We start from the raw sequence: 10,828 nt of genomic DNA on the forward strand, positions 1-10,828 counted from the left end.
AGGGCTCAAACATCATTCAGTAATGTGCTGTTACATCAACAGGCCAGTTCATCACTTCTAGAGACAACAGGGCCTATTTGAAACCATGTCTAACACTGAGCCAACTGAACTGCATATTCCAGTTTTACAAGAACTGGATTGGAGACAGTAACGGATTGGCAGGACTTAATCAGATTTGCGAACTGGCCATCATTTACCTACCTATCAGCTGACGAAGCTGCAGGTTAATTTAAATGTACCTGATTTGACTGATTGAATAAATATGAACAAGTGCCCAAGTACAATTCCAACAAGGTTCTGCTCCTTTTTTCTTTTAATTCTACTGTAAGGCCCCGTTTACACTTAATCAGTTGGTAAGCATTTATTTTTGTCCATAGCAGTGCATTGTGAAAAAGATTTCAATTAAAACGCGTTAGGTGAGAAATGTGCCACTGGGAAACATGGGACTTAGGACCCATACACACGTGGGATTTTTCCGAACAACGGGTCGTTTGAACGTTCAGTCGTCCGCACGCCAAATCGGGCGTGTGTACAGACTGTCGTTCGTGTGATAAGCTGGGCGGATCACTCAAAATCAGTCTTATCACCCGAACGACAGTCTGTACACACGACCGATTTGGCGCGCGGACGACTGAACGTTCAAACGCCCCGTCGTTCGGGAAAATCCCACGTGTGTATGGGCCTTTACTTTGAAAAATCAGTTGTCCTATCAGTTACAACTGAGTGTAACTGATGAAGTGTAAACGAGGCCTAAAGGTGCGTACACACGCACTACTATGAGGAATGACGGGTCCGTCAGACCCTCCCGCTGGACGGGCGTTCCAGTGATAGTAGAGCGTGTGTACAGTCTGTCGGCAGACTGATAACACCGTTTCTGAACGATCCGCTGAGCGGAGCGTTCAGAAACGGTGTTATCAGTCTGCCAACAGACTGTACACACGCTCTACTGTCAGGAGAATGCCCGCCCAGCGGGAGGGTCTGACGGACCCGTCATTCCTCATAGTAGTGCGTGTGTACGCACCTTTAGGATTACAGGGCTCTAAATGACAGTTACTGACAATTTCTTTGTGCTGAAACTGCAGCCAATCTCACTGATCACTAATTAGAGGTTATAAAATTCTCTGTGCCTAAGGAAAAAAAAAAAAAAAAAAAAAAAACACATACATACACGAGTAGAGGAAATAGATACGGTAAGTTCCATGGTTTTACATTGTCTGCATGGAAGCTAAATAAAGTTTTGACTGCATCAGGTACATGTGGGCGGTTATGCTAAGTTTATTACAATAACCATACAGTATTCACAAAAAGATTGTAAACAATCGTTTACAAAAAAAAAAAAAAAAAAAAAAAAAAAAAAAGCTTTTTGTGGTTTTTAAGACACCAATACAGTCCATGTAAACCTAAATCCTCAAACACATGCTAAAAGAAACTAGGCCGAGATGGCATGAGCACAGCAGCCCTCGATGCCACAGACAGCAATCAACCCAGTGATTTGGCCATGAGCTTTGTTCTCCCCACTCACCCGCCATTCAATCGGCCCTCTTACCCTGCATAGCAAGATAATGCATTGCTAGCCTACAGGCTAGCGGATGCATCTATAAAGCCTCGGCCCTTCAATGTAGCCTGAGGCATTGGGTTCTGATCCCGCTGGACAACATGCTTCGTACTTGTGTATGCAGCTTTTTTTTTTAAACGAGAATTTTTATTAAAGTTTTGTCATCAAATCATTATACAATACAGCATGTAATGTATTCAGAGTTAACAGATAAAGATAACTTTACATAAACAAACAGAACCTACACATAAAGAAAAGGGGGGGGGGAGGGAGTCGTCCGGTTAGTGACCACTAAATGTCAGATGAAATAGACAGTATTATATTATGAGTCCTTGAACATTACTTGTTTGTATAGATATAGTGGTTGGAGAAAAAGTAGATCTGAACAACAATGCGCACATTCTATTAACAGATCTTATGATACCTGAAGTCTGGTGGCTGGCTGGATAGTGTACTGGTTAAGGGCTCTGCCTTTGACATGGGAGACCAGGGTTCAAATCCTGGCTAGGTCAAGTACCTATGCAGTAAGGAGTTAAAGGCAAGACTCCCTAACACTGCAGGGTGGCCTCCTGAGCGCGTCCCAGTGGCTGCAGCTCTTGAGCGCTTTGAGTCCGACAGGAGAAAAGCGCTATACAAATGTTCGGATTATTATTATTATTATTATTATTGAAGTCAGTTTCAGTAAGGTCTTGAACCGAAATAGTTATGTCCAGGTTGGGTATGGCGGATTCCGAGGCATCCACCCACTTGGTCCAAATTTTGACAAATTTTTTAAATTGATTTCTTGCCTTGTACGTAAGTTTATATAATGGTAAGACTACATTAATCAGACGTTTCCAATCAGCTATAGTTGGAGGAATAGGGTTTTCCCAACTTAAAATAATGTTTTTCCTCGCATAAAAATTGTGCATGCAACTTTAAATTGTCATTGAATGAATGCACATAAAAGATAAAACTAATTCTAAGGACCAATGAATAACAGGCCTTTGCCTACGCAGCATGCCCTCCTTTCTACATTATGTTGTTATAACTCAAAAGAACAATATAATAAAAGGCGAGTTGGGTACAAATATTCCCAGGGAGCCCAGCCACTATAAAAAGATTGTTCCTATGCAAAAGTATCAGAAACAAAGCTCAGACAAATCTTATAAAACTTTGGCATGGTTTCTCTACGCCGATATATAGCCTAGTGGCGAGGAAGCACCCAATTCACACAACTTTAAATGTAGATTTTTAACCCTTAAGTACATCACAAGACTATGAGATTCTTGTAAAATACCTATTAAAAGGGGGGCAGTGGCGTCACGAGGACGATTCAAGGAAGATTTTATGCTGAAATCATTCAGGAATCCGCCTGTAGCTAAAGGTGCCCATACACTCGTCAGATTGGCAGCAGATAAGAAATGCATCTGATGATCTATCTGATGCGTTTTTAGAACATTTTTTACCAGGATAGAATTCCAATAGATTTCAGTTTTAAATCTATTGAAATTCGATCTGATGGCATTTTTTGCCATCAGATTTCCATTAAGGCCAATGCAAAATGATAAGCAATCTCATCAGATCGACCTAGATTTTCCACCCTGCCAGTTCGATGGAAAACCATCGAAATCGGCCATCGATCGGTTGATTGGCCAACCGATTTGCAATCGATCAATTTGGATCGATCGGTCGGCCAGAAAATCGGCTGAGTGTATGGGCCCCTTTATAGTGGACAACAGCTCTCTCTCCGATCAGATAGAGATCTGTTTCTTGGCCGATCACCCTCCAAAACCACTAGATGTATGTAGGGGGTAAAATTGGTCTGATATCTTTCATTTATCTTTCAAGTGTGTACACAGCTTTAGTCTCCTTTCATTCATCAAGGCCCTTCATCAAGGATACAAGGCCCTAAATCCTTTTCATTCATCAAGGATACAAGGCCCTAAATCCTGACTGAGAGGGTGGTAAGTAGAGATGGGCGAACAGTTTGGCTGTGTTAGCCGAACTGTTCGGGCTGCCCAATCTGTCATTTATCTATGCCTCTTACTACTTCCGGGTCGCAATGACCCGGAGTAGTACGTCTGCGCTGCCCGGCGGAGCGCGTCCTAGCGACGCGCTCCCGTTGCCGGGCACTTTCTGCGCATATGCGTGACGTCATGAGTGACGTCACGCACATGCGCAGAAAGTGCCCGGCAACGGGAGCGCGTCGCTAGGACGCGCTCCGCCGGGCAGCGCAGACGTACTACTCCGGGTCATTGCGACCCGGAAGTAGTAAGAGGCATAGATAAATGACAGATTGGGCAGCCCGAACAGTTCGGCTAACACAGCCAAACTGTTCGCCCACCTCTAGTGGTAAGTGGCAGATTGTCCATTTTCCCCACTGGCCCATTTGCCTTCACTGGCCCATCAAGGATAAGAAAAACAGTACAGCAGCAATGATCATGTGGTAATTGCTTATAATTGCAGTCTTTGCGCACTATTTAAAACTTTTATGCTTATGCTACAAGTGCTGGGATGGGAAAGAGGGAGATCTAAGGGATTTAAAGCAAACCAGTAAGAAAGAAAAGTAAAAAAAATGGATATTTACCCAAGTAGTGGGAGCCTCTGGATGCTCCAGTCTTTGCAGACCATCCCCGACCCCCACTGCTGCCCGGGACCCTGTCTTTGTTCGTGCCCACACTCCAGCCAGTGTGAGAGCGTGGCCTTACTGTATATATGCAATAAGGCACAATGGCATAAAGCGATTATTCAAGAGCGGCTTCGTGCTACAGTACACTCATGCATTTTAAGTACGGCCAAGCTCCTACATGGATGGGATCGTAACCATGAGAACATGGGCTTGATTCACAAAACAGTGCTAACTGTTAGCACACTGTGAAAAGTGCTTTGCGTGAAATTTTGTGCGATAACCCTTATCACGCGCAAAAAAAAAAAATCACGTTCGCGCGTTACCACAAATTTTTTGCGCGTTAACCCGATAAGTTTGCGAACACGACCATTAACCCGCGAAAAATTCACGGCACCGCGCGAACGTGAATTTTTGCGCGCGAATACCGTGCTAACAGCCGTGTTAACAGTTAGCACCGTTTTGTGAATCAAACCCCATATCTCACCGGATATGTTCAAAGTTACCCTTCAAAAGTACTGGGAGCTTGTGGATGGCTTGGGAAGCCGCTGGACTATCCAGAGGCTTCCCTCTACTGAGGTAAGTGTCTTACTATCCTGTACTACAGGTTGACTTTAAAGAGAAACTGTCAGGCATAAAATAAAATATCAATTATCTATTTTTATCTGGAAATCAAGTACTGTAGTAAGGATGCTAACTAGGCAATCCAAAAGTTAAAAATCAAGCTTACTTTTCTTCTCCATAGAACATCATTCCCCAGGTCCCCTGGCTCTTATTTCATACACTGAGGGCTCAGCCACACTATAAGCGTTTTTCTGAGCACTTTTTAAAAATTGCTCCCATTCACTTTCATTAAAATCGCGGTGGCACAGGGTCCCCTCCAGTGGCAGGTCGGCATCTACTGCGCCTGCACGAGACCCGCTTGCAGAGGCGCTGACGTAATCTCAAGTGTACTGAGCAGATGCAGAACTATTGCGCACGTGCAGTAAACTCGAGAGGATGTCAGTGCCACTGTGTGCAGCTCTCACGAGATGACCTGCCGAGGTCAGCATCTTGCACCGGGAAGGTGAGGGTGAACCACCGGCGGGATGGTTGACAGGGGCTGGAGGAAGCTCTGAGTGAGTAGATTTTCTGTTTATTTTCTGTTTATTTTAAACTCCTTAGATATTCCCTTTAAACCCCCCCCCCCCCCTACTTCAGTAGCCTGTCTGTACAGAACTCAGCCCACACAGTTTTAGAGTAGCTAATGAAAGTTAATGTGTATTTGCATGCAATGTACAAATTTATGCTGTAAGATGTTAGATTTTTTTGCACATACAAAAACGCAATTTTCAAAGAAAACTGATTATTCATTGAATTTCATTGAATGCGCAACAAACAGGTTTCACAAATTTGCATGTGATTTTTAATTAGTGTGAACCCTGCCTTACTGCATCATGTGACCACTTGCAGGTAAATCCCAATGATCTGACAGTGAGTAGCCAGCATAACACACGGGATGACTTATGTAATGAGTAGACATCAGCACTGACACATGTTGGTCCTCAGATAATGAGCACCGACGCGTGAGAATTTACTTTTAAAGTATTAAAGCCAATGCAATGGCTTTAAATGGGAGAAAAACAGATACTTACCTAAGGAGAAGGAAGGCTCTGGATCCTATAGAGCCTTCCTGTTCCTCTTGCAGTCCCGCATTCCAGCACCATTCTAATCTGCTGCCAAGGAATGCTTCAGAAGCCTGAGTACTCCCGAAGATGGGTTGGTCTGTACTGTGCATGCGTAAATGCGCAATACTGAGACGCCTGTCTTTAGGAGCACTTGGGCTCCTGAAGACTTCTGAAGCCTCCTGTGGCAGCCTAGAGCAGTATTCGACCAATCGGTCAAATACTGCTATCTGGCTGACAGCGCTGGAACAAGGGGACCAGGAGAGGACAGGAAGGCACTGTAGGGTCCAGAGCCTTTCCTCTCCATAGGTAAGTATGTTTTGTTTTTTTTCCCTGATTTACATTCATTTTAAAGTGAACCTGTAATTTTCTAGGAGCAGATCTACAAATACTTACCTTAACAGAGGAAAGCCTCTGGATCTTTCAGGCGCTTCTCAGATCCTGCTCCCGACCTCCGCTAGGACCCCTTGGAAATTCACTGCTGCTCTCCTGTCTGTGAACAAGCGCTGGACACCTCGCGTCTGTATTGTAGCACAGAGTCACTCGGGCTTGGCAGAAACCGTTGAGCCCAAGCGGATCCCTGCACAGAGGTTGCGCTCATTCACAGATGGGAGCACAGCCATGCGTATTCTTCAACACACCCTTGATTGAGGGTCCCAGCACTGAAACGGTGAGTTGGAGGGGGAAGCCTCTGGATTATCCAGAATATTCCCTCTGCTGAGGTAAGTACCCATTTAGGTCACTTTTGTCCCCTACGGGTACACTTTAAACTCGCGCTGAGACGTGCAGTGCTCTATGACTGGAGGAAAGCAGTCACAGAACTCTGCAGTCCAGCAAGCCTCCCCGCACAGCTCAACCACTGCTGGCTCACCTGCACAGGTCGTCCAGGACCCCCTCGGGAACCTCCACACGCTTGTTCTCCATGTTGGACACAGGCACATCCCGGAGACAGAGCGACCCAGGAGCCTGAAAGCAGCGGGACCGGAAAGGAGGAGGAGCCCAAGGGAGAAGCGAAACAACAACAATAACAAGAAGCCTCCTCCGGCATCCCTCTTTCTGCGTCACCTCCGCCGCCTTCCGCGGCCCGACAACCCTCAACAGGACGCAGTCACTCAGCGGGAGCGCCCCCACCAATCAGAGGCTGAGCCCCACGATGGACAGGGAATTTCAGCCAATCATAGCTCAGCATCCAGGAAATGCCCTGGGTGCCCTTGGCAACAAGGAACTAGTCATAAGGAAGCAAAGCGAGAGAGGGGTGTGGCTGCTAGTTGTAGTTGCTGTTTACAAAAGTCTGTTATGTGTATTTCGACTTTATCCTTTTATTAATTTTAATATATATATATATATATATATATATATATATATATATATATATATATATATATATATATATATATATATATATATATATATATATATATATATATATATATATATATATATATATATATATATATGAATAAAAAATATTCACTTCATTATAAAGCTCGATTCCAAAACTTGCCCCCCTTTATTTTAGGTGTGGATGTATAGAAAGCAGCTAATGTCTGTCTCCAGTGTAGAGCTCTTTCATAGCTCCCAACTGTCCATCTTTTGGAGGGGCAGTCCCTCTTTGGGACCCCTGATCCTCTTTCTCCCTAATTAGTCCCTCTTTCAGGACTCATGTACAGATCTGTCTAAATATATGTATATTTCTACTGAATAAATGTGTTTAATTGACTCTAAACGTTTTTTCCATCCTTTAAATTTATATAGTTCTTATTTTAAATGTTAATATGAAGAAAAAGGAGCCATAATAGAAAGGTCCAGTGTAGTTTGTATTATAAAACAACATATTTTTCCTATGAAATCTTTATGGTATGCATGAATAGGAGTGGTTGGGGGCGTAGGGTTGCCAGGTCGGCTGATGGAGAAAACCGGACAGGGGGTGGAGTTAGGGGCGGAGTCAGAAGCGCACTTTTATGTAGAGTGGGGCTAAGCAATGGGCTTTTTAAAAAATGTTTTTTACAGTATTTATATCGCACTGACATCTTCTGCAGCACATTACAGAGTACATAGCCATGTCACTAACTGTCCTCACCAGTACATGCACATAAGAGACCACTTTTCACCAGTAAATGCACATAATAAGAGACTGCTTTTCACCAGTAAATGCACATAATAAGAGACAGAGCAGAAAACTATTACAAAACTGGAAAACTATGCAAATAATGCAATGCATTTATGGCGTTTTTGCACAGTGAAGTGGTCGATTTCTTGCGGGAAGTTTTAAAAAAAAATTTTTCCCACCAAAATTTTTTATTGAGAACAATAAAGTGGACATACATAGGCATAAAGTTAAAATATAAATTTGCGCATACATGTATGTACACATTTTGAGCAAATATAACAAATATAACAGTATAACAGTATAAATTGCGTTGTACAATAGTATGAATTCAAGTGTAAAGTATAGTAAGCAGCGGGCTCAGGCGAGATTGAATGAGATTGAAAGTCACGCCTGGACTATACGGAGGGGAGATAGAGCGGAGCCAATGCACACAAAGAGCGGAAATACAACCAGAGAATTATGGGTCACTCACTCACCATATCTCCAGACTCCTGACCTTACCTTGCTTCCTTCGCAGATGCAGAATCGCATTGCAAATGACGTGAGTGACGCACGTCATGCGTGCGTTGGCAACGCAGCGTTGGCGTTGCCGTAGCAACGTCGGGAAGCGCGGGCTCGGGGGCGGTACTTAAGCTGGCGTAACTTACGCCGCGTAAGCTGGCTGGCTGTGCCTTTGACTGACAGCCAGGCAGCGAATCAGCGGTCGCGCAGCGCTGGCGGACGGGTGGCGGCGAGTGGCAAAAGGCATAAAACCGGGCATCTTAATTGTCCGGTTTAACATGCCTTTTTGGACAGGACACAGCGGCCAAAAACCGGACTGTCCGGTCTAAAACCAGACACCTGGCAACCCTATGGGGGCGTGATAAGAGGGGTGTCGGGTGTGGCTTAAGTGTCCCTCTTTTTTATCTCAGAAAGTTGGGAGGTATGCTCTTCTCTCACTTCCAGTCAATCGAATCCCCATGAAGCGTTTATTGACTTGATTTAATATGTACTTGTAGGGAAAACGTGCACTTAGGCCAGAAACCCACTAGGAGCGCTTTTCTGAGCGCTTTTTGATTTGAAAAGCTCTTGCTAATGTATTGCTATGGGTGTGATCCCACTAGAGGGATGTGATTTTTAAAAAATCCCGCATAGCATTGCATTAGTGAGAGCTTTTTCAAATCACTAGCTCTTAAAAAGCGCTCCTAGTGGGTTTCTAGCCTCATGGAGTACTCAACTCAGGAGGGGTAAGCCTTCCGCACTAGTTAAGGGGACCCAGCAGGAAACCTTATAGGGAATTTCAGCTATCATGATTGGATGGACAGCACCCTCTCAAACTGCGAGGTTTCAAATAGGTTGTAGTAAAGTACACCCACACTATTCTGACAATCACACAGCTTTGTGCTGTAAGAGGGTGCTGTGATTGGAGAACTGTTTCCTACTGGGTCCCCTAAACTAAACCAGCACCAAGACTTACCCCATCCTCCTCCTCCATTCCAGTGCTGAGACCCCCCACAAAACTGCTTGTTGACAGCTCACAGATGTGCAGCAGCACAGACCTGATCAGGCTCGGCTTTGTCCTCCAGAGCCTGAGTGGATCCATGCTACTTCTCAGGCGCAGTGCAGCTGCACTCAGGGTTCTCTTTGCTGGATTGCCTGGCCAAGGAGGACGGGAAGCCTCTCTAGGATCCAGAGGCTTCCCCTTACTGAGGTAAGTATTTAAAATTGGCTACACAGATTTGCTTTAACCACTTGCCGACCGCACGCTTATACCGTGCGTCGGCAAAGTGGCAGCTGCAGGATGATTAATCAGGAAGCAGCCGCTCGCGCGAGCGGCTGCTTCCTGTCAAATCACGGCGGGGGGCTCCGTCAATAGCCTGCGGGCCGCCGATGGCGGCTCGCAGGCTAAATGTAAACACAAGCGGAAATAATCCGCTTTGTTTACATTGTACGGCGCTGCTGCGCAGCAGCGCCGTAAGGCAGATCGGCGATCCCCGGCCAATCAGCGGCCGGGGATCGCCGCCATGTGACAGGGGACGTCCTGTCACTGGCTGCACAGGACGGATAGCGTCCTGTGCAGCCTCGATCGGCGGGGGGGAGCAGGTAGGAGAGGGAGGGGAGGATTTCGCCGCGGAGGGGGGCTTTGAGGTGCCCCCCCCCGCAACACCCAGGCAGGCAGGAGAGATCAGACCCCCCCTGCACATCATCCCCATAGGGGGGAAAAAAGGGGGGCAATCTGATCTCTCTGCCTGCTACCTGATCTGTGCTGGGGGCTGCACAGCCCACCCAGCACAGATCACTCAAAACAGCGCTGGTCCTTAAGGGGGGGTAAAGGGTGGGTCATCAAGTGGTTAACATTGAGTGTGGGGCCGTTTCAAAGTTTTCTGTGTGGGGCTTCAAGACCTGGAGTTACACTTCTGGACTTGGAATTTATTTTCAGATACACTACAATGGTTTCAGGCTAGATGAATAGACCTGTGGAAGGTGCAAGGTTTATGCTAGGTACACATGATGAGATTTTTCTGGCAGATTTCCTGCCAGATTGATTATTTCCAACCTGTCCGATCTGATTTCCGATCGATTTTCCATAGAAGTGAATGGGAAATCGTTCGGAAAATCGATCTGAAATCATATCGCACAGGTTGGAAATAATCGATCTGGCAGGAAATCTGCCAGACAATCTCATCATGTGTACCTAGCATTAGTGAGAAACCTATCCTTTAGTATTTCCTCTCTTCGGATTGCTAAAAGGGAAGGATTAAAAATGTCCCTCTTTCTTATGTCAAAAAGCTGGGAGGTATGGTTATGTCAGTGGTCATGGTTGGCTGACAGCTGTGCCTAAGGCACAAAAATGTTTTTCAAGGCTCTACAAAGGTAGTATGCACTGCATGAAACCCATTTTGGGCATAGGG

General features: G+C 45.4%; 1 protein-coding gene across 1 annotated transcript in view; it reads right to left on the minus strand.

The window, feature by feature from the left end:
* Positions 1–6,902, minus strand: part of DCP2 (decapping mRNA 2) — a 39,292-nt gene extending 32,390 nt beyond the window's left edge. The window contains exon 1 of the mRNA XM_068271680.1: positions 6,699–6,902. Coding sequence (XP_068127781.1) covers positions 6,699–6,751 — 53 coding nt within the window. The 5' untranslated portion in view covers positions 6,752–6,902. The remainder of the gene's footprint in view (positions 1–6,698) is intronic.
* Between the last annotated feature and the right edge of the window lie 3,926 nt (positions 6,903–10,828).

The sequence above is a fragment of the Hyperolius riggenbachi genome, chromosome 1, assembly GCF_040937935.1.
Source record: "Hyperolius riggenbachi isolate aHypRig1 chromosome 1, aHypRig1.pri, whole genome shotgun sequence".
In the NCBI taxonomy this organism is placed as follows: domain Eukaryota; kingdom Metazoa; phylum Chordata; class Amphibia; order Anura; family Hyperoliidae; genus Hyperolius; species Hyperolius riggenbachi.